Source organism: Bos mutus, chromosome 7 (assembly GCF_027580195.1).
Source record: "Bos mutus isolate GX-2022 chromosome 7, NWIPB_WYAK_1.1, whole genome shotgun sequence".
NCBI classification, from domain to species: domain Eukaryota; kingdom Metazoa; phylum Chordata; class Mammalia; order Artiodactyla; family Bovidae; genus Bos; species Bos mutus.
This window is the reverse complement of record NC_091623.1, coordinates 18,253,210-18,276,840: the sequence shown is the minus strand read 5'-3', so window position 1 is coordinate 18,276,840 and position 23,631 is coordinate 18,253,210. Positions and strand designations below refer to the sequence as shown.

At 35.4% G+C, this 23,631-nt stretch overlaps 2 protein-coding genes across 14 annotated transcripts in view; one reads left to right on the top strand and one right to left on the bottom strand.

Annotated features, from left to right (window-relative positions):
- The window catches only part of CCNH (cyclin H), a 247,853-nt gene that overhangs the window by 205,775 nt on the left and 18,447 nt on the right, over window positions 1–23,631 (top strand). For 4 of the 11 annotated variants that reach the window (XM_070373101.1, XM_070373095.1, XM_070373102.1 and 1 more), the window contains 3 exons: window positions 2,631–2,701; window positions 5,621–5,732; window positions 8,912–9,029. In XM_070373101.1, coding sequence (XP_070229202.1) covers window positions 2,631–2,701; window positions 5,621–5,732; window positions 8,912–9,029 — 301 coding nt within the window. Of the gene's footprint in view, window positions 1–2,630; window positions 2,702–5,620; window positions 5,733–8,911; window positions 9,030–9,516; window positions 9,802–23,631 lie in introns of those variants that run through there. The other 7 variants (XM_005905818.3, XM_070373098.1, XM_070373104.1 and 4 more) reach the window with 6 other exon arrangements.
- Window positions 9,943–23,631, bottom strand: part of RASA1 (RAS p21 protein activator 1) — a 111,530-nt gene continuing 97,841 nt past the window's right edge. The window contains exons 18-25 of one of the 3 annotated variants that reach the window (XM_070373092.1): window positions 23,302–23,444; window positions 21,708–21,823; window positions 20,923–21,009; window positions 17,946–18,013; window positions 16,374–16,462; window positions 14,975–15,052; window positions 13,957–14,091; window positions 9,943–10,369 (exon numbers count right to left, since the gene is read on the bottom strand). In XM_070373092.1, the coding sequence (XP_070229193.1) occupies window positions 10,310–10,369; window positions 13,957–14,091; window positions 14,975–15,052; window positions 16,374–16,462; window positions 17,946–18,013; window positions 20,923–21,009; window positions 21,708–21,823; window positions 23,302–23,444 (776 nt within the window). In that variant the 3' untranslated portion in view covers window positions 9,943–10,309. Of the gene's footprint in view, window positions 10,370–10,665; window positions 12,477–12,496; window positions 13,722–13,956; window positions 14,092–14,974; window positions 15,053–16,373; window positions 16,463–17,945; window positions 18,014–20,922; window positions 21,010–21,707; window positions 21,824–23,301; window positions 23,445–23,631 lie in introns of those variants that run through there. The other 2 variants (XM_070373091.1, XM_070373093.1) reach the window with 2 other exon arrangements.

Below are 23,631 nucleotides of genomic sequence, written 5' to 3'. Positions count from 1 at the left end.
AATTTCAAAATCCATTGATATGGTGGCAGGAAACATGAACAGATGTGATTTAGTCTTTATTCAACTGAATGGGAATATTTGTAAGATTCCTTGCATAGCTATTAATATAACTGATTACAGGATACAGCCCCAGAGACATTGGGGCAGTGTATATATACTCTGAAATATTTCACATTTCATGGTATATACACATGTTAGCTTTCTAAAACATGAATAATTCTGAATTTCAAAACAAATCCAAGATAAGGGATTGTGGGTTTATATTTTGTTTAATTTATGGTATGCCTCTTCTCTATAAACAGAAGTCATCAGTTGTATATTAATATATAAATTTAATCCCAAAGTGATCTATACCTTCATTTATTTACTAAGCAAACCTTTGTGGAAGTTTTTCCTCCCCCCAGATTGCCTTCTATATATCATGCACTCTACTGTAGAAATTTAAGACTGAAAAGCTATCCTTGCTCTAGTTAGGAAGGACGGCCATACAAATTGATACTATGGATTTTGCAAATGTGGAGCTTCCATAGTGTAAGGGAAGAAAGTCATTTCCACAATTCAGATAACCAGTTGTTTGCTTAATCTGTTTAAGCATTGTATCTTATGCAGTTTATATGCTAATTTTTCAATGGTAAGATTGTTCTTATATCAGTAGAGAAGGATGAAGGATCCTAAGGTCTAAAGTAGAGTTTATTTCATCTTAGAAAAGTTTGGTTATAATTTCAGGCAGGTGAGGTTGAAATTATAGTACCTTGCAAGTTGATAGTGTTAGTTGCTCAGTCTTGTCCAACTCTTTGGAACCCCTTGGACTGTAGCCCACCAGGCTCCTCTGTCCATGGAATTTTCCAGGCAAGAATACTAGAGTGGGTAGCCATTCCCTTCTCCAGGAGATCTTCCCAATCCAGGGATTGAACCCCATCTCCTGCATTGCAGGCAGATTCTTTACCATCTGAGCCACCAGGGAAGCCCCATAGTACCTTGGGCTCACTACAAATTAAACACACTTTTGTTGCATTCCCAGAGCCTAGACATTTGGGCATTTTTACCTTTGAGAAAATGTTTTCAAATAATTTTTAACTTCTGACTTCCTTTCCAACTTTTGGGATACATGGAAATTTCTTTTATGTTGATTACTGATTTCAAAAGGGGGAAGCCTTTGTGCTGTTGTTATATTCTGAATGATGTTTGAAGATAATTACTTACGGAATATTCTGTTGTTGGTTTGGGGTTTCTTCTTTTTCATTGGATTTAGAGCTTTACTTCACATCTCCTAGTTTGACTTTTTAGGTAATGAAAAGAAAAAAAGACGGCAGAAGCGTGAAAGGAAAAGGGAAAAAACTAATTGCTACTTTGAATTACTGAAAACTAGAAATGTATTTGCTGTTAAGGGAGTTACTGATTTCCGTATTTAAAATGAATTCTCACACTGGATGAAGACAATATAATAGCAAAAGTAGTTATCAAAATGTTGTAATAGAATTTAAATAATTTTGATAGTTTAAAAGACATATAGCAACAAAATTTCTTTAAAAATTGTCCTAAATTTTGTAACTATTTCACCTAAGAGAAAAATTAACAGTTTTTATTACATTTATGTTTGAAAGATTATTCTCAAAGGTTACTTTGGGAATCTGTTCACTTGGGCTGTTATTAATTATAGATCAAGTTCAAGTATATAAAACCTCAGAATGGCTAAAAATATAAATATAGAAATACTATCATTGGTTCCAGGAAAACAGTTAACTGAGCTTTATGTCCAATTAAGGAATACTACTGGGTTGGCCAAAAGGTTCTTTCAAGTTTTTCCTAAGATGTCCCAAATGAACCTTTTGGCCAACCCAGTATTAACACTTTTGATTTGGACTTGATGCAGAAAAGATGTAATAGATTTGTAAAACATGGGGTGATGCTCTTACTGGTTATCAGGAATACCTGTTTGTCTCAAGAAGAGCAATTATAGTTAACATGGACTTGATAATAAGAGGCGAGAGAATCCTTACTAGAGCCACGTTCCAGTTCTGCTACTCCCTGACTTTATTCATGACTTGTCTGTCCCTGTGACTCAGATTCCTCACCTATAAAGTGAAGTTAGGGTTTAAATATTAAACACTTAACATCAAAGGCTTCCCTTGTGGCTCAGACAGTAAAGTATCTGCCTACAATGCGGGAGACCCCTGGGTGGGGAAGTTCCCCTGGAGAAGGAAATGGCAACCCACTCCAGTATTCTTGCCTGGGAAATCCCATGGACAGAGGAGTCCGGTAGGCTACAGTCCATGAAGTCGCAGAGTCGGACACGACTGAGCAACTTCACTTCACTTAACATCAAAAGTATTATTGAGTATTGTTACTAATATTTTCATATCATTTTCCCTCAACATATTATGGAAGTTAAACAAATTAACTTGAACATTAAGCATTTTTAACCTAGTACAAGTTGTAGTAGATTCTTAAGACTGTAAGAGAGAGAGATTATAGTTTTAGTAAAGTTCAAAGTATTGTTATTTAACAGTTTTCAAGTAAATTTATTTAAAAATTCACCTTGATGAAGAACATGAAGAAAAATAATTTATGATGTCATATTTTCTCGATGTGTGCAATAGATTAAAACATTTTTTCCCTGTCTTTTCCAGTTATTTATCAGAAAGTCTGATGCTCAAGGAGAACAGAACTTCCTTGTCCCAATTACTAGATATAATGAAAAGTAAGTAAAACAGAACACTTTATAAAATGTTCTTCTATTACAGAGCTACTTTGTAAATAAATAACTTACTGGTATTTTAACTTGAAATTACAAGTTATTGTTTAGATTTACTTATTATTGTATCATGAAGGTGAAGAACAAATAGAAGGCACACGAAGTAGTTTTTACACATAACTTTTTAGGAAAGTGAAAAATATTGAGATTCACAAAGGGTTGAGATTCAAAACAAGGCCCTTTTAAAGTGTATGCAAATATGATGAGCACTAAAAAAGGTCTTAGGGAACTAAAGGCTAAGTAAATTTGAAACTTCTATTTTGTAGATAAATTAGCTTTAATTAGTTAATGTGTGCCATTTGCTAGTCACTTCCTCATCTGATATTACAAAAGCCATGATTCTTAACGGGGTGAATTTTCTTTTTTCCCGTCTATGAACATTCTTGGTTGTTACCACTTTGGGGTGGGGTGTTTGTGGCTGCTACCATCATCTAGTATGGAGGTAAGGGTGCTGCTGTACATTTCAGAACTCACAGCACAGCCCCTTGGTAGGCTGAAAAGTGGCTCCCCAAAGATAGCCACGTCATAATCCCTGGAAACTGAATGTGGTTGCTTTATATGGTAAAAAAAAAAAAGGGGGGGGGGGCTTGCAGATTTGATCAAGTTAAGGACATTATCTTGGATTATCCAGATAGAGCCTAAATGTAATCACAAGTGTCCCTAATAGAGGAAGGCAAAGGAGGTATGACAGAGAAGGCAATGTAAAGACAGAATAGATTTGAAGATGCCAGCCCTAAACATTGGAGTAATATAGCCACAGCTGAGGAATGCTGCTAGCCACCAGAGGTGGGAACAGAAGCCCCAGAGAAACCCCTGTGCCAGTGTCTGTGCTTTGGCCCAGTGAAACTGATTTCAGACTCTCGGGCTTCAGAACTGTCGGGGAATCCATCCTGTGATTTTAACAAGCCTACTAAGTTTGTGGTAGTTTTTAACAGCAGCCTTAGGAAACTAACACAGCACTTCATGACAAAGAATCATCTAGCCCAAACTGCTGTCAATACTGTCGATGCTGTGAAACACTGTCTTGAGGGTTTGGGTTTTTGTGTGTTTTTTTTCCCTTTAACTTTTTAAAAATATATTTGGGTTAGTTTCAGGTGTATGTTGAAGTGATTCAGTTATATATATATATGTGTGTGTATATATATATGTTCTTTTTCAGATTCTTTTCTATTATAGGTTATTACAAGGTATTGAATATAGATAGTTCGCTTAGCTGTACGTTAGGTTGAGTTGAGTTAGAACCGCCACCTAACTTACTAGCTAGGTTAGCCAGTCCTCTCCGTTTTCATTCTTGCCTGTGTCACACTGCATGCTCAGGGCTGCTGGGCTATTCTTTAGGGTTAAAATCAGTGTTTCCAAACCGTTTGTGCCAGTTGTCCTTGTTAATAAAATCTGTAATTTAAATACTGAAATATGAGATTGCAGATCTTGATCTTGGATGATGGAGTACTTACATCTTTTATGTTTCAAAAGTCAAGATGCTTCAGACTATGTAAGTTCTTTGCTGGAAATGTTCTTGAGGGCTTCTCTCTTTGAGAAAAATGAATTTGTGATTTAAGAATCATAAAACTGTAGGTTTTCAGTTTTACCACTAGAGGGTTCACTTCCAAAGCTAATTGTGATTTGGCCATAGACACAAGGATCAGGGAATTTAGTAGATATGGCACCCCACTCCAGTACTCTCACCTGGAAAATCCTATGGACGGAGGAGCCTGGTGGGCTGCAGTCCATGGGGTCTCGAAGAGCCAGACACGGCTGAGCGACTTCACTTTCACTTTTCACTTTCACGCATTGGAGAAGGAAATGGCAACCCACTCCAGTGTTCTTGCCTGGAGAATCCCAGGGACGGGGGAGGCTGGTGGGCTGCCGTCTATGGGGTCGCACAGAGTCGGACACGACTGAAGCGACTTAGCAGCAGCAGCAGAGATCTTAAAGGTAACTCACTGTGCTGTGTGTATACACGTGACAGTTTTGTCAGTGATTCTCTCAGTAGCTTTATTTTACTCCACTTGTTTTACTATAAGAATAGCTCTTGTTAACACTCAGAGCTTTAATGATATTAAGATATCTTATTCATAATTTTTCACACACAGGTACTGTCCTTAGGGTGCTGTCACAAGTATAAATTTAGTTGAAAACACCACTTTACTTGCATTATGAAGTCAGTCAGTCACTTGGAGCACATGGCTGACTAACAAGCCCTGGATCTCTCATTCCCCTAATAAATCTTGTGCTTTATGGTCTTTGGTTTATTGTAGTTGAATTAAATATAGACTAGGTAGAGGATGTTTCTGCGATTTTAAAGTCACTGAATTTTTTAGCTTAATGAGGACATTTTTATTTTCTTGGTGATACTTCATTGTCTAAGTTTTCCATTTTGTTAAAGCAAAGGATGGCTGACGTGTTTTTACTAAGCATCCTACCTTCATTACCAATTATGTAATAACGGCCTTCTTTGTAAATAAGTATACTCAGCCCTCCATCTATCTGTGGGATAGAATGTTATGAATATGGTTGGTGGCTGGGGACAAAGCATGTCTTTACTAAATCATGTAGGGCTTTTTTAACAGCCTGTAAAACTTGAGCAAAAAGTAACCATGGTTAAGATTGGGAAAAAAAATACTAGTAGAGCAAGTTTACCTTTTTGCTGTACATGATGTGGGCTAAGCAGCAGATGGCTGTAATGACTTGAACAAGAAGTATGGTGGCCATTGGATTTTAATGTGGAACAATATTAATATTGAGAATAATCACATTTCAGGAGTGTTTTTGGTTCCCAAAACTAGATGGGAAATTATTTAACCACCTTATGGGAACAGGGCTTTTTATTACCTGGTTTAAATCCTTTTATTGATCTCCACATAGGCATGAGGAACTTGGTAAAAAAATACGAACCACCCAGACCTGAAGAAGTTGCTGCTCTGAAACAGAAGCTGGAGAGGTGTCACTCTGCTGAGCTTGCACTTAATGTAGTTACGTAAGTAGATGTGAGACTGCCATTCAAGAATAGAGTTGTTACTGTGTCCAGCTGGTCTTTTGGAGAAGGCAATGGCACCCCACTCCAGTACTTTTGCCTAGAAAATCCCATGGACGGAGGAGCCTGGTAGGCTGCAGTCCATGGGGTCGCTATAGTCAGACATGACTGAGCGACTTCACTTTCACTTTTCACTTTCATGCATTGGAGAAGGAAATGGCAACCCACTCCAGTGTGCTTGCCTGGAGAATCCCAGGGACGGGGAAGCCTGGTGGGCTACTGTCTATGGGGTGGCACAGAGTCGGACACGACTGAAGCGACTTAGCAGCAGCAGCAGTTAGTCTTTAAAGTGAATTATTTAACTGGTAAGTTTTGTTCATGTGGGGAAGACTGACTTACCCCCAAATCTGCTTTTTTTTTTGAGTGGAGATTTCTAATAGGATTAAACACAACATAATAAATTATTATGAGTTTGAGTTTCAAGAGTATATTCTGCTTCTGCTCTGACTGACGTGTCCTTCAGCTTGCAGGCCCTGTCCCATTATTCCTTGTGGGATCCACGGGGCAGTCTTCCTAGGGAATTCCTGAACCTACTTCTTGCCTTTTTAATCTTTGGGTTCTTTGTGGTCTGGTTATCTCTTCTGAAGACAAGTGCACTATTCTAGACTTAACATCTATTAGCTAAGGTAGAGAAACTTGGCATATTTTCTCTGTGGTAATTTTATGCTGAAGACAGAACCAATAGGCAGATGTGCTGTTCAGTGTCTTCTTGCAGCTACAAGGAACACCATAATGCTGTTTTTTTGATTTGTAGGCTGAATGTGGAAATCACTGTACCTGGGCTCTTTATGCTTTGCAACTTGAAATATCTACTTAAACCTTTTAGGTGTTTGAACAGTTGAAGATCTGGGCAGGGCAATAGGAATGGTGAAACTTCTCTTCGTGGACTGTAGTCTGTAAAGTTTACTGGGAATTAGCCCTGGCATCTTAACAGTCAAGATGCATTTAAAATGTTTTTGATCTTTATATAGTCCCTACACTATCAGATAATATGTAAGCCAGCACAGCATTAAGGCCTTCATATCAGGTACACATGACTCTTTAAAGTTATAGTGTGTAAAATATGAGACACTTTTATGATATTTGTAGTTGTAACTGCAAAACATGGCTTAGCACAGAACTTAAAATTGATAAATTTCACTCCTGGGTTTCTGTGGTGACTAGAAGGAAGGAATGGTTACAGAGAAGTAAGAAAAATGTTGACTAATGAAAAGCACTGCAGCACTGATTGATAATCTTTTCATGTTGATTTTGACATGGGCTTCGACCAGGGGTTGCCAGACTACAGCCCATACGCCAAGTCTGGGCCAGTGCCTGTTCACACAAAGTCTCCTTGGGGCATAGGTACAGCCACTAGTTTGCATTATTGTCTATGGCTATTTTCACCCAGTAACAGAGTTGGGTAGTTGTGATGGAAACTGCATGGCCTACATGCCTAAAATACTTACAATCTGGCCTTTTTAAAGAAAATTTTGTCAACCTCTGAATTAGACCATTGAACTGTTAATGTTAACTCTCATAGCTACGTAGAGGACTGTAATTGAAAATTCTTAATTGCTAGAATTTACATAATATTTCAGGTGACCATCTGCTTTGTACTGTCAGTCAAATCTTGCATGAATACTTAAGTGGTGCTTCTCAAACTGTCTGGAAGGGACTGTTGATTTTATTTCTAGCCCATTACAGATGTTTATACTTCGTAAAATGTTACCAATTACTGAAAAAAGAAAAAACACATAAAGATAGGCGTAAATTTTATTAGATTTAACAGTCATAAATTATTCTATCAAATTGCTATAAAGTTTCTAAACATACACTCAGTTTCTGTACTTATTGCACACTGGAAATTGTTCGTGGACCAACATCATCGGTCCATGGACCCACAGTTACAAGCATTGCTTTGGGATAAAATATTTTTCCTTGGTCTTTAAGATTCTTTTATCTTTTTTCAGTATACAAGTAATATATATTATCATTATTAAAGCCAGTTAATACAGGTAAACCAAAGTTCTCTTTGACCAAACTCCAGTCCCAGTTGTGACCTGAGAGGCATTTACCTCTGCCAAGCTTTTCTCTATGTATGTGTGGAAGAAATAATTTTCCACTGTTATCATATAAACTGTACAACATTTAATACTGTCAATCTTTAACTGTTGCCAGTCTGGGTAAAAAAGAAAATAGTATCTTTTAGTTTTCATTTCCCCTATTCCTTTGAGGCATTGATATTTCTGTGTTTCAGAATCCCTTGCGTGTCTTCTGCATTGCATAATTATAAGCCCTACTCAATTTCCCGGTGTCATTTTCTTGACGTTTTCTATGTATCATACAACTATTTTCTTCCGTTGTTCCTTTCACTTTGTGATGTAGGCAACATGTCTTTTGCTTCACACTCTTAACATCTAAACACCTTTTCTTACCCTAAAGTATTATTTTGCCTTTTGTTCAGCTGTAAAAACCATTTACAATTATTTGTGCCTGGTCTGAGGTAGAAATCTCATAATATTAAAATTTTTGTTCAAATAAGTAACCCATTGTACCAGCCATTTAAAATTCTCTTTGATTCTTAGTTATTTTAAATACTCGTTTACTACAGATTAAATCCCTGTATATACTTCGTTTTTCGCCCGTCTGCTCTGATCGTTGATCTCTGTGATTCTTTGCTGATACAGTCAGCCCTCTGGATGCAAAGCACCACTCTACCATTGCCATTTTATATAAGGGACCTGAGCATGTGAGGATTTGGGTATTCTGGGGGTTCCTGGAACCAGTCCCCCTCAGATATCAAGGGACAACTGTGCCACATTTTTAATTACCATAGTTTACAAATATAGGTGTATATTTTGATGTCGTGAAGGACAAGATCCCCCTTGCTTTGTTTTCAGATTCTTTTGCTAATCTTTCCCAGGTCAGAGTTTGACTTGCTAAGTCCACAAGTCATTGTTTTTGGAGTGTAACTAGAATTGCATTGAATTCAGAGAGTAATTTCAAAGAGTTTTCCTATCCGAACTTTTCACCTCTTTCCATTTGTCCAGGCTTTGGTCTTCAGTAAATATATCTGATAGCCTTGCTAACTTATTCTGTTGCCCATATTAGGTTGCTTATTGATGGCTGCTTAATTATAGGAAGAAGAGAAAAGGTTACGAAGATGATGATTATGTTTCAAAGAAATCCAAACATGAGGAGGTATGTTCTCCAAAGGTAAAATGTAAATTACTGTTGTATATTCTGGTACAACCATAATGTTAAGGTTTTATTGTTCTAGAGTACAAGCATTATAGAGAGAGGTACTGGAAAGCTTTCTTTTGTATCTTTTATTAATCTTGGCCATTATTGGAGGAATTTTCCTCACTTCTGTTTTGGCCTGTTCTGAAGTAGTATAATAGTTACTTGATGAAGAATCCTTCCTAAGGTTATAGAAGGTAGTAGATATACTTCTTGATCTTCAAGGAGTCTTCTCCTACCCTTAAGAAAATTGTACATGTCAAGTCAGATAATGAATAATCAGGCCCAGAACGTCAAAACTGAAACACCGATTCCTGTCACTAGGCTAACCTGGTAAGACCACACCGTATTATTGTAAGGTTAAACTGCTGCACATTCTCCTGATTTATTTACCTTATATTCAACAAAGCAAAAGAACAATTTCCTAAAGAGAGGCAAGAAGGTAAACAATACTGGTTATGTTTCAGTACACTGTTATCCTTATGACATTTTCTTTCCTTCTTAGGAAGAATGGACTGACGATGACCTGGTAGATTCTCTCTAGCCATTTGAAATTGATTTGTCAATGCTAACTAATCATCAGATGGATGAAGCATGTCTGGCATTTAACTTTATTTGTGAAAGCATCAAAATATATTAAACTTTTCTATTTATGTTATTTAAAATTTTTTCCTTTCAGGGTAGCTTTATGTGAAATAAAACATCTTCAAAGGAGCCAGAGTAACACCAGGTTTGGGTAACCTTAACCCATCATGATTGATAACAAATTAAAGCTATAATTTGCCAATGTTGTTTTATATAAAGTGTCAATCTAAGTTGTTATAGCATTTAATTATTTAACTGTGATCTTAGTTTCTAGAGTTGGAACCAAATTATGATGTTCAGTCCGTTTTTTTTGGCTAGAAAATGGGGTTAAAGAAATTCTTAGAAATGCAATTGTCCTAAATCCCAATTTTCCAGATACACACCTCTCCTCAGTGTCAGTACCTCCCAGGATACGCTTTTCCATAAAGTATAGGTACCATTTAATTACATTTCAAATTTTGAAAGTAAAATTTACTATATGCATATTCTTTAATAATTCTTTGTATTTTAGGCTTGAGCTTTTTGGTTTTAGTTTCCTTCTCATTGAGAAATGAGAGGAATAAAATTCATAAAGTATGATCTTAGGAAAGTGAAGGGGTAGAAGCCGAAACTGCCGATCCTCCAGTACAGTCCTGATGAAGCAGCAGCGCTCCAGGCTCTAGACAGGAAGGCAAACTGTCCACAGTTAAGTAGCTTGTTTCTCTTTTAGGTCACTAAAGTTTGGCATCAGAACAAGGTCCATATTTATCTCTGTAGATTTTCCTACCAAGCCCCTTAAAAAAAAAAAAAAACGTGTAGAGGTTTTATTTCATCATTGATCAGCTAAGTGACTCTAAGTCCTACAAAGGTAAATAACAAGTTTTTTATTCCAGTTTTAAGAGATAAGCATGTCATTAAATATGAAAAGCAGGGTGTCTTTCTTTATATTTGTGTGTTTTTGTTTTTGTCTTTTTAATAAAAGGCAGGAGGAGGAGGAGTAGTCGAGATCAGGAAAGGGCAGGTAGGTTAGTATGGTTAAAACTGAGGTGTGAGTAGAGGGAGAGAACCAAATTGCCAAGCACTCAGATCTGGACCTTTTCATTTTCAAAACGTTTTCAGAGCTATCACTAGCCTGTGTCCCTTCTAGTTTATCCTAGAACACCAAAGGAGTCCAAATGGCATACCACTGTCTAGCTGAAAAGAAAGGCACACTGGATAATGCTGAGTATTTTGGTAACACTGTTCAACTTGTAAAATTGCAGCTACTTTAGGGCTTTGCGCTTCAGTCGTGTCCAACTCTGTGCGACCCCATAGACGGCAGCCCACCAGGCTTCTCCGTCCATAGGATTTTCCAGGCAAGAGTACTGGAGTGGGGTGCCATTGCCTTCTCCATTAGGGCTAGCTACCTCCATACAAATACCAGCATTTAATACTTAAAATTATACTATGTAGAAATTTTGTGAACCCTCAAGTTTAACACTGTATTCTATCCCTCTAATGCTTAAAATACAGGAAGAAATAGTGTTTCTGTTAGAACGTAGGCCTTTAGAAAATTTTTCTTTATTGTGGGAAATGCTTTTCTCAATACGTACTTGTTTAGAACCACCTTGTATGCCTTGTCTCCCCCTGGACAATTATGGGAGGGAAAGAACTGTTTTAACAAATACATATGAATTAATAGAATCCTTCAAAAGAGACCATTAGCCAGAAAAAAAAAGCTCAAATTTTATCTTTTCCCTGGGCCTTGCTCTGGTACTAAATTTTGAACTGCCCCTAAAGGAGGAAGAAAATAATGAAATTAAATGTTTAGCTGTATTTAGACAGAAGTAATCAATTTTAAGATATCCCTTGGTTTTATTTTAACTTAACCCTGTGAATAATTCACAAAAATACACATACAGAAGCAAATAAAACTATACAATCAAACTAAATATCCAGCAGATACAACAAGTAGTCAGAAGGTCAAAGATGGATAGTTGTTCAGTGGCTGATCAAATTGTTCGCATAATTTAAAAAATCAACTTGGAATTAATGAATATGTTCAAGGAAAGTATTCCAGGTTTTTTTTTTTAACATACAGAAGAAATTGGTCATTTATAAATGGTTGAATGGGTAACATGCATTGATCAGTACACAATGACCAATAATATTTATTGAATTCAAACTATTTACTGTTGTAAACATTAAACAAAAAGCATTATGAGTTCTAAATACAGTCTTTGACAATTCCAACAAAATAAGTGGTACGTTTAAAAAATAAAGCTGATGAGCAATAGATCCACTCTATATATTTTCTTTCAACAGTTCCAGCAGAGAGCGCACAGTTATTTTAAAAAAGTATACAGCAAGGATTGTTCCTATTGTAATGGCAAATTCTGGAAACTGTAAATACAAATAGTCATTGAACAGTCAGACGGTCATATTCCTAATTCAGGAAGAAGTAATGTAAGAACAGTCTGCAATCCAGTTATACTCAATTGTCAACAGAGAATGCTTTTTCATAGTTCTTTCCTCAAGAAACAGCAAAACTTTGGCAATTGAATGTATTGAAAATATATTTTCAAAGTTCAAGATACAGTCATAACATTGTGTGAAAGGTGATCTGTACACCAAGGCTCAGAGGTTGGTAAAGATATAGCTTACAAAGCTGCTGGAGCAGTTCCCAGCAGAATCTTCAGTTCTATTTGCATAGCTCACACATCACTGGAATGTGGAAAGGTGTGCTGTTTTTTTGGCAAGAGCAAAGGAGACATTATACTGATGTGATTTACCATTTTGGGCATGCTGAATCCATGCAGAACACTGCGGCGAAGGCTGCTACCTGACATCGTTAGTTTTTGTATACTGGTTTTGTTTTTGCTGAAGCAGTTCTGTTATAGCCAGAAGCTTTTTCAGTACATGCTAGACAAAGAAAAACAATATGAAACTAATTAGTAAATGAATGAAAGCTCTGTCAAATCTCAGGGATGGGAAACCTGGATTTGAAAAATACCATATGAACTCAAAGGGATTCATAAAATAACATTACCATTCTACTCAAAAAAAGCATACAATTGTAAGTATGTATTACTCAGTCCTTGACTGAATAGTTCTGGTCATGTTATTTTGGTTGAGATATAATTTTTTACTCTCTAAACAAACTCATTTCTGTTGGCATTCTCATATCTGCTTGGGCCTGAACAATCTCTAGGATAGAACATCTTATCAGAAGACAGATTTATCATTATAAATAACACACCTCAAGCCCTGTAAGAGCACATAAGGGCAATCAGGCTACAGTCTAATGAACGCTATAATCAAACGCTATAATCATGAAAAGAATGACAACACTGGGCCTAAAATTAAATCATTCAGCTCCTTTATCTTTCTTAGAAAGTCTTAATTGGGCCAGATTCTCCAAAAAAATAAAGTATTCAAGGCAAGCCATTTAATGAACCCAACTCCAGTGTAGCAAGAAGGCAATTCACATGCCAACAGCATATAAGTAGGTCTATGGCACATATTAGGGGCTTCCCTGGTGGCTCAGAGCTTAAAGTGTCTGCCTCCAATATGGGAGACCTGGGTTCGATCCCTGGGCTGGGAATATCCCCTGGAGAAGGCAGTGGCACCCCACTCCAGTACTCTTGCCTGGAGAATCCCATGGACAGAGGAGTCTGGTAGGCCACAGTCCACGGGGTCGCAAAGAGTCGGACACGACTGAGCCACTTCACTTCATGGCACATATTCTGCCTGAGCTTCTAAAGTGATTGAAACCTAACTGAATTGTGCTATTATTATCTAAACTGGGAAGAAACGAGAATTGTAGAATCTCAGATTGAGGAGAACTCGGAATCACTGAACTCAACGTGTTAACCTCTCCTGTAAGGTCCCTGCCACGTGTCGGCCACTGGTGACAGTGCTTAGTTTTTAAGGCCATATTCCAGAATCTCTGGATCTTGAAATGTTTTTATCAATCTTAAAACGCATGCATAATTCTCATGTGTTTGAGAGCTTGCAAAGTTACCTGGCCATGCACGGTGTGTGTGTGTGACAGAAGCAGACAGAAAAACACTACATCACTACTGATTGACTGTTAGCTCACTTACCACTTCATACATACCACCAAGCGTATAAACACCTCCATTTTTTTAGTAGAGTTCACATTAGCTTAGAAGCAAGGTTTGACATTTTGTGGTATCAAAAATATGTAATCTTAATCTGGGCTTATCATTCCTGTTTGCTGAGATCTTTGTGAATTTTGATTCAGAGTCTTAAAATTTTAATATAATTAATAAAGACTAATTGTAATTTAGCTATTTATCAGCTCTCAAAGAATCTTATGCTGATATTGTGCTTACATGTAAAGAAATAATATTGTTAACAAAGGCTTGCAAAAACCTACCTGTTGTGCACCACGCTCATTACTGAGCGTCCGCAGTTCATCTGAATGGGCCACACAAATCTCATGCAATGCTGCTAAATCACGGCAAAGGTCAGTTCTAGAATGCTCTGTAGTGTCCGGAAGTTCAGGTACATTCTTTAAGGGAATCATAAAACTGCGTTTAGAAATACGACACTACTATCTCTTCTGAAAAGATCCTAACTGGTACAGTAGATAAAATTTAATACATAATAATCTCTTAAAATTCAATTTGATAGATTTTATGACCTCAATATTCACACAAAAATCAGGTTTCATTTTCTTCAATCACAGGACAAAATATCGTGCACTATTACTGCTATTCTAAGCAAATGGTTTTTCTAATTTTTTTTAAATCTATGAAGTTTTTTTTTTTAAAGAAAAAAAAAATCTGGAGGGTAAATAATGCAAGCATTAACTCTTTAATATGGATTAAAGGCAACCCAAACTTAAAATTCCTAGGCTCTTTCAGACTGACTTTCATGATTAAACTAGTATAATTTGTCCAAACTCATCAGCACATATAAGAGCTACATGACAAGTGTTAACGAGAACCGTTTAGGTCTATAATTATCTGTGGACTATGCCACAAACACATAACTAACATATAGAAATCAATGTTAATTATCTTCAGATAAGTTTCATAAAGTAACTTTGTGTCATTACAGTACTACCAGACTGAATACTGATTTTACTATTTCAAGTTCCACTACTTTGTTAAAGCAGCTAAAGCAGCAGCAGACTGACATAGTGGTGAGGTGGGCAGCTAAGAAGATAACGAAAGACAAGACAGAAACTGAAAAATGACACAAGAAATCCAAAAGCCACAATACTGTATTCTTGGTGAAAACTACTTATCATAAGAATAAATGGTTATAATCAAATGAAATAATTTGTTTAGGAAGGTAGACAAAAATATGCAGCTTTTGAATTTTTTTTTTCCAATTCTGGATAGAGAAGCTTTTAGGTGTCAAAATACTTAAAAAAATTATATACATACCCCTAGTTCATCTAAAAACATGATCATGCGATGTTTATTACTTTTGATGAATGGATTGACACCTTCCATGTAAGGCTCCTAAAAATATAAAAATAAAAGTCTTACTATATGGATGAAAAGCATCTGATCTGTAACAAAAACCATACATATAGTAAAAATTCTTATAAGTCATATTATCAGTAGCAGAACATATTTGTAAGAATTTAATCATAAAATGACTATTTTCCTTCTAATATAAGCAAGCAGCTATTCTAAGGAATAGGGGTATATTTTTAATGAGCAAATTCTGGATGAAAAAAAATTAGCATACATAGCCTAGCAGAAACAAACTGTTTATATGTAGGTCATTCAAAAATAATTACTGAGAAAATAATTACTTGCCAAGTACCCAGAGGTTATTAGAATCTAGCAGAGAATATAATAAATTAAAATACAGTATGATTAGGACTACAATTAAAAAAATTAGTACTCATAACCTGCCTCAATTCAGATACATTCAAAAGCTAAGTCAGGCTACAAACTGCTTCTTTCTAAAGTCTTAAACCTATTCTAAAACATGCTATGTTACAATAGGAAAAGTTTAGTATTAACACAAGCTCTTTTAAACTCAGTAAAGTGAGATAAGGACCTAGACATGAAAAATCATATAGTCTAAAAGTGATGAAATAAGGAGACACAAAGTGGTATGCCTATCAGATTGTCAAAAATAGAAGAGTAATAATAGCTGAGTTTTGGCAAGGCTGAGAGAAGCAAAAAGTCTTCTGACTTAGTAATTCTGCTCCAAAGTTCATTTAAAGAAATAACTGGACAAGTTTGAAAGGAAGTGTGTGTGTGTGTGTGTGTGTAGATAGATACAGATATAAGGCACAGTGACAAACTGGAAGTCATCTAAGTATCCAGTAGAAGACTACTTAACATTTACATGATGGCATTAAATAAGGATTAAGAAAAATAATTACATATTTCCAGATACAACAAGAAGTTTAATAATGACAGAAGCAGGTGACCTATTAATAGTCAATTGTCCTTAGTAGGATTACATATAGGTTGTTTAAAAACTCATCTAAATTTTAATATTACAGAGAATGTTTAGTATGTAATACATAACAAATCAACTGGGGTACATTTTAAAATATGGTAATTGATTTTTATATTTAAAAATGGAAGACATTGATTATACTGGAAATTATACTGAAAAAAGTTTTCTATACTAGCTAAAACAGTGGTTTTAAAAATTCCATTATTAAAATTAAAATCTAAAAACATTAAATATGTGAACATACCAATAATATCATAAATTATGAAATATCCACTGTTGAAAATTTACTTATATTTTATGGTTTTGTCGTGTTGAGGTTTCACTCAAAAATGACATTTTAAAGTATCAAAATGTTTTTACCTTAGCTCCAAATTCCACAAGATTTGCTAAGTTCTGCACAGACTTAGCCACTAATGTCAGTGTTCTTGCAGCAATAGGAGATGGGGAATCTATAAGAGAATTGGGCACAGCTAATGACACCAACTCCAAAGGTACTTCCAGGTAAACCATTATAAATTTAGCACTTTAATATTTCTTTACAGTTAAAAATACTAACATTCTTCCATTCAGAATGCAATTTTTTTTGGCAAGTGTATGACCTGTATGAAATCAAAAGAGCTTGATTTAAAGGGGGGAAACCAAAACCAAACACACTTATTAGCACCTGTAGTTTGTGAAAAGGGTACTACAAGGCTCAGCAATTCCCAGCTGGTTGATAGTATTATAAAATACCTCAAAACTTTATCACTAAAAAGACTGTCACTCCACATACCCTTTGGGGACAATTCACAAATTGTGTATTTCAACCCACCCGGGTTGTCAATTTGCAATATGAACAGTTTCCTGCTCCCAGCCTCCAGTGAGTCAATTCACTTTAAAGCTCAATAACAAAAATAAAGTCTGGAATCTCTGCTTTATTTTGAGGAGAAAAACATATAATCAGGAAATACTGCCCTATATTGACAGTAGGATGTAAATGAAAAGTATTTGTCTATTAATTTTAAGCTCTGAAACGAAATTGTTTTATAGTAAAAGCCTACAGATAGCCTATCTGGCTGCCTGATTTTAGATTGTATTCTTTTTATCTTAAGCTGCTAAACAATAAATAATATTGCCTAGTGGTTCAGAGTCTAACATTCAGATAAACACATCTCTCCAAAAGAATTCTAAACCCTTAATTCTTTATAGACCCAAAGATTTAACCATTTTAGTAGCAACAGAAAGTATTTACAAAGATACAATGGCTATAAAGGTAAAATTTAAGATATCCCAAAAATGTTTAATACAGTTTTAAGCTTCAAATTATTAAGACAAAAATGCTTCAGATTCCTTCTGCTAATAATGGCTTATGATTACATTTATAGTCACAAATATCATTCTTATCCTTTATTTGAAAAGTCTACTACCAGTCCATAATGGGCATATGTAAAATGCAAAACCGAATCTGGTTTGTTGGGAGTTTAAAATGCCAATTATCATTATGTAGTTCGTGACAAGAAATCTCTACCGGGAAATCTCAAACGGCTCCTTCATAAGTATTTGCAGAGTACAACTACAATTGCAGCTATAATTTTAAAATCCAACTTGTAATGGTAGTGACGAGAGTCTAGCATGAGCTAAAAGCACACAGAAAACTCTTCTCCCCAACCTGAAAAAGCCAATACTGCAGACTGGAAAAAGTCCTAAGAGTCTGAGACATGGGTTTGGACAGGGCAGAAAATGGTATGTGTCTACTTATGCCATCTCAGGCTTCAGATAGTAGTGGAAAGAAAGGAAAAAAAGCAAAATGGAAAGAAAAGGTAAAACAGCAAAAACAAGTCGGGTGCTTTTTTATACCAAGTCTTAGAAGTAAATAATTTAAAGATCAGATTTAAAAGAAAAAATAACCTCACTAAAGAGTATGAAACTTTTTTTAATTTCAAAATTTATTACCTGAGATGATATTAAACATCCGTGGATTCAGGATGGCAGGACAGATAAGTCGAAGAAAAACAAAACCACTGAATGGGAGGGAAATTTTGTTATTTTAGAAAACTACTATTATGTGTCACATTAAAATAATAAAAATTTTAATACCTGTAGAACCATGAACTTTGAACTAATGTAGGGCTGACCAAATATACAACTTTATGAAAATAAGCTATTTTAAAGAACGTACATATATATTTATATATATATATTCTGCTTCTTAAACATTCTCATTTAGAATTGTAGGTTTACTTTGGGAAAATTTAAGTTATATCTAAAATTCACTGTTTATTTCAGGCCAACAGTGCATTTTATACTTACTTTGAGGAAGGAGTGTCCTTAGGAACACTAGGAATTTCTAAAATATTATAGGAGTACAAGCAAGCCTTTTTAATAGATACATAGTTCTGTAAAGGTCTTAAAATTGACGTTCTCTCACTTCTCTTTCCTCTTTCTTAGAACAGTCTGTTATAAATCAAGTTCGTTATACTGACTTTGTTCACTTATTATTATGTAAAAATTAAGAATCCATTGTACTAGGGGAAAAGTGACTTCTTAATAAATGACAAAGTATACAAACATAATGTTGAAAAGCCTTTAAGGCAATGGAGGAAAAGACATTATGCATTCTAAAAGTCTAAAAAATTCTCAGATTACAAAATATTAATAGCAAAACAACACAGTAAAAACGCACATTTAACAACAGTTGTCAGATGATTTTACCTGCTAATCTTACTCTGGGAACAAAGGACAAAGTACATCTACAAGTGTATATAGCTATTGCTAGTCTGCCCCCTTCAGTTACTGGTATAGTCCTCATTTAGATAATATTTCTCTAATTTACTCTTAAAGAGGGATCCACACTCATAACTGACCTCTCACCTGCCCTTGGAAAGACACACATTATTTCCAAGTTGATAAAATTCTTTTTAGAAATTACTGACACAATCTCTTTTCTCTATTAGAGTGAATAACACTTCTCAGCATTCACCTCCCAACAATGTTGTTTGTTTTACTTGAAAACATTTTGATATCTTTGCCTTTGAATCTGAAATATAACCTAACCACACTGAATTATAAAAGAATTTCAGTGTGCAAATCTACTTTCTGTGAATTCTTACAGGTAACTTTAAATATAAGAGGGATACTAGGTATCTACATGTATATTTAAAAGCTTAACTAGGGGCAGAAGTCACCACCTAGGCCATAAATGCCCCTTATTAAAATACCCTGTCATATCAAACTGCATAGCAGAATTTCCAGCTGTTTGCTTAACAAACATACTGAAACATATGCTTGTAATTCTTTTCTATTCTCTCATCTCTACTAAAGCCAAAAAATGTAAAATCGACAATTCTTAAATATTTGTCATATCATTAGTAAGCAAGAGATTTTATCTGTAAAATGAGATCTCTCTACAAATATAGGTTGGGACAGGATTAATGCACATTTTCAAAACTAATTCTGTGATACTGGTGTCTTCAGTAGATGCCCAGTGGGTTTTTTTTTTAAATGGTCTGTAACATGATGGGCAGCATATATTCTATATGATAAATTTTATTATGATTAGACTGCTGAATTCTCTGATGCTTTTGCAGTAATTTTCCTACTGTCTTGAATAGGTTGTGGTGTGCTTATAAAGCCTTTCAGATATTAAGGATATTAGATTGGGTCTTAGATCTTTTGCCTTTAGTTCTGCCTTAGCCACTAACTATATAACCTTAAGCAAATTCAGCATCTACAGATCTCCTTCCTCGTTGCAAAAGTTAAAATAATACCAAAGTCCTCCTATATAAGCTAAAAAATTCTATGACTTGACAGAGCAATTCCTTCTAATTACTCCACAACTAACACACTGAGACAGCTTCTGAACTATAGACTCTGGCAGGAGAGGAGCACCAAGACACAGACTGTTACAAACCAATTAATCAATATCTGTATGGTTCAATTATTGCTTTTCCTAGAGACACATTGGAGAAAGCAATGGCACCCCACTCCAGTACTCTTGCCTGGAAAATCCCATGGACGGAGGAGCCTGGTGGGCTGCAGTCCATGGGGTCGCTAGAGTCGGACACAACTGAGCGACTTCACTTTCACTTTTCACTTTCATGCATTGGAGAAGGAAATGGCAACCCACTCCAGCGTTCTTGCCTGGAGAATCCCAGGGACGGGGGAGCCTGGTGGGCTGCCATCTATGGGGTCGCACAGAGTCGGACACGACTGAAGCGACTTAGCAGCAGCAGCAGAGACACATTAACTAATCTTGGTCTCCCCCCTCCCTCTTCTTCTACCCCTGTTTCTCTCTCCTTCTCTATGTATGTATACACATATATGGGCTTCCCTGGTGGCTCTGCAGTAAAGACTCTGCCTGCCAATGCAGGAGACTCAGGTTAGATCTTGGGCCAGGAAGATCCCGTGGAGAAGGAAATGGCAACCCACTCCAGTATTCTTGCCTGGGGAATCCCACGGAGAGGAGCCCAGCAGGCTACAGTCCATGGGTTTGCAAAAAAGTTGGACATGCCTCAGTGACTAAACAACAATACATATATATGCATGAATGTATATGTGTGTGTATGAAGGGTACTATGTGACATTAGCTACATATTTTTGTTGGTTATATAACTTTTAACCTCATTTTGTATGGTTGAAAAACAAAAAAAAAGACCTTCCCAAATAGTTAATTGACTATCATTGAATGTTCAGGTTTTTAGAAAATGCAAAACAGTAGCTAGCTAAGTATTTCATAGTAACTTCAAAAAAAACACACAGTAAGTTAAAGTTTAGGAGCTATCTGAATTTAGAAAATATTCAACAGGGCCTGACATAAAATTCAAACAAAAAAGGTCTTTAATTGTATACTATATACTGTTAGTCTTTTTATGCACTTGACTGTTGGTGCAGGCTATTAAAATGATTTAACAAATCAATTAATAAGCCTTACCTAACAACTCTTGTTCTCATGGTGGTATTTGTAGGCCACTTGTGCTGAACAGATTTCTGTAAACACCCATAAATATACCTCAGTGTCCTGCCAAAATAACACAATCATCTCAATACAGAAAGCAAATGAAAATACTGATCTTATTGCAGTCTAAAGCTTATGACGTTTTTAAATGCAACTAACCTTTTTCCCAAAAAAAGTACTCTGCTACAAGTAATGATATTTAGCAAAGGATAAGGGAAACTTAGGTTTTCGTCAATTCATTTAGCCAGCTCTTTATATCTACTATGGAGGAAACCCTACCATTTTCAGATTACTTCTATATTAATGAAAAGAATGAAAAGATACTAGAAAGGAGGCAGATTTTAATGCAAGTTAACTTCTGCCTGAATAAGTGAATTCACCAACACTGGAAGCCACTAAGCAGATACCAAGTAATTACCTTGTGTACATAATTAGTAAGATATTCAACTATAGATGGGAGAGGTGCATACGTTTCATGATCTCAAATCTGAGACTATACGCTTCTATTCATTCCCCAAGTTACTAGATAAACCATACATACTGGCCTGTATAAAAACATGGTTTATTTTAATGCAAATATTTCACTTTGGTTTCTTCAAGTCACTTTTTCCTTAAACACAATTCATCATGTAAAGGTTAAAAACTTTACTTTTTCAAAGTACAACATCCGGATAGTGGAAAAGCTTACACATGTTTTTATAAATACAGATTTTAAAAAGGCAATATACAATTTCTTGTCAAATTAAAATTTCACCACTTACGGTGGAAGTATTTCTGAAGCCATGAATATTTTCTCCACAAGCTCTGAAAGTATGTTCAATAGGTGTGCTAAATTAGTGTTCACATCTTCATTTTTTTCTAACTTTGATGGACTTAACTAAGAGAAGGAATAAATCAATATAAATGCATCTTGACAATAATAAATGCAAATGAATCAAGGTAATCAAACAGTTGTTTGCAGAGTTCTCTATTTTTCCATTTTTCAATCTGTATTAGTCTTTTGGTGTTGGTAGTGGGACTAAATGGGAATTTCAAGTAGTTTACTCTATGGAACTCCTAATGGGCTTATTACTGTTTATTCCCAACTACTCAACTGAAGAGCAAGCAATGATTATTCAACAATTTTCAGTTGCCTTGGGGTTAATACTAATCAATAAAATTTTATTTTATTCATTTACCACATTTTACCATAGACTTTACAGGGACACAAAACTGTATTAGACTATTTTAAAGATAATATTCCCAACTAAAACACAAAAACCCTGTTTAAGTGGCCACATATTCATAGATACAGTGGAGTATTTTAATTGGGAAGAAAGATCACTATATATTATTATAAAACCTATCTTAATTCTAAATTTATGTGAGGAAAAAACTTATTAGAAAAGTTTTTATGAGCAAGACTTTTTAAAAGACTGATAAAATACCAGATGCCTCAGTGGCAGCATCATGAACTTTCCAGTAACTTTTGATATGTAAGAATTCTTGTCTAGAATCAATGGAGTAGATGTATCTATGGGAATCTAAATACCTTAGCCTGGATTCAACATCCAGAGACTTTCTGCAGACTTGCTGCATTTCTGTATCCTTTATACTTAGGCTAACTATGGTGTTAACCCAGGTCTGCAATACTATATTATCAATTTGTCCTCTTTAAGTTAATAAGTAAAAACTGACAACTTAGTGCAGAATTAACATCTTGACTGATCCCAGTATACATTATCAAAAGCAATTCTTTTATTCTGTATCAGACCTAAAAAATATTATCCTTCTGTAGTTCCTCTACCTTCAAAATAAAATGATAAAATAGTCACATAAATGAGATTCTACTCTTTTTCTTAATGGTTTGTTACGAGTTTACATTCCCAACCCTGGGATCAAACCCAGGTCTCCTGCATTGCAGGCAGATTCTTTACCATCTGAGCCACCAGGGAAGCCTGAAGCCTTTAATAATCAATCCTAAAAGGATGTTTTTTATTTGCTTTTAAGGAGATAACCTCTACCGTTCCTACCACCCACCTCCCTGCCACCAAAAAAAAAAAAACAACCCTAAGGACAAACCTAGATATTATTTAGAACTTACACAAGAGAACTCTCTTAACAAAAACTTGAATTTATGTTATGCACACTTTCTGAAAGTAATATACACTTTATGATAAAAGTACTTTCATGTATCTCTGGCACAATTTGAGGTTTTTAATCCCCAAATAAAGTACATCCTTTTGAAGTCTGTTTTACATAACATTTTTCCAATTGTATTACAAAAGGTATAACTGCTCTGATGAACAGTTTTAGACAGCTAATACATTTTCACCTATTAAAATATGCTCTTTGCTAAAATACAACATTACTCACCTCACAAGACTGCTTACTTTCCATTATCCTTAAGATAGAGTCTTTTAAAGCGTGATGAACAAATTGTGTAGCAGTGGCTTTCATATACTGCTCCATCAAGGTGCTCGCAAGTGTTGTGGCTCGAAAGAGGGTAGTGGCTTCATCTACATAAATATTTAATATTACAAAATTATTTGTAAAGGATTGTACTATTGTGAATCAAATTGGAAATTAATTGAATTCCTTGTTTTCCTTAACCAATTATAGCCATTTAAGCACGTTTATCTGCATGCAGCATTACTAAATATAATGATGTCCTGTATTTCTATAAACTTAACTCTTCAAAAGACT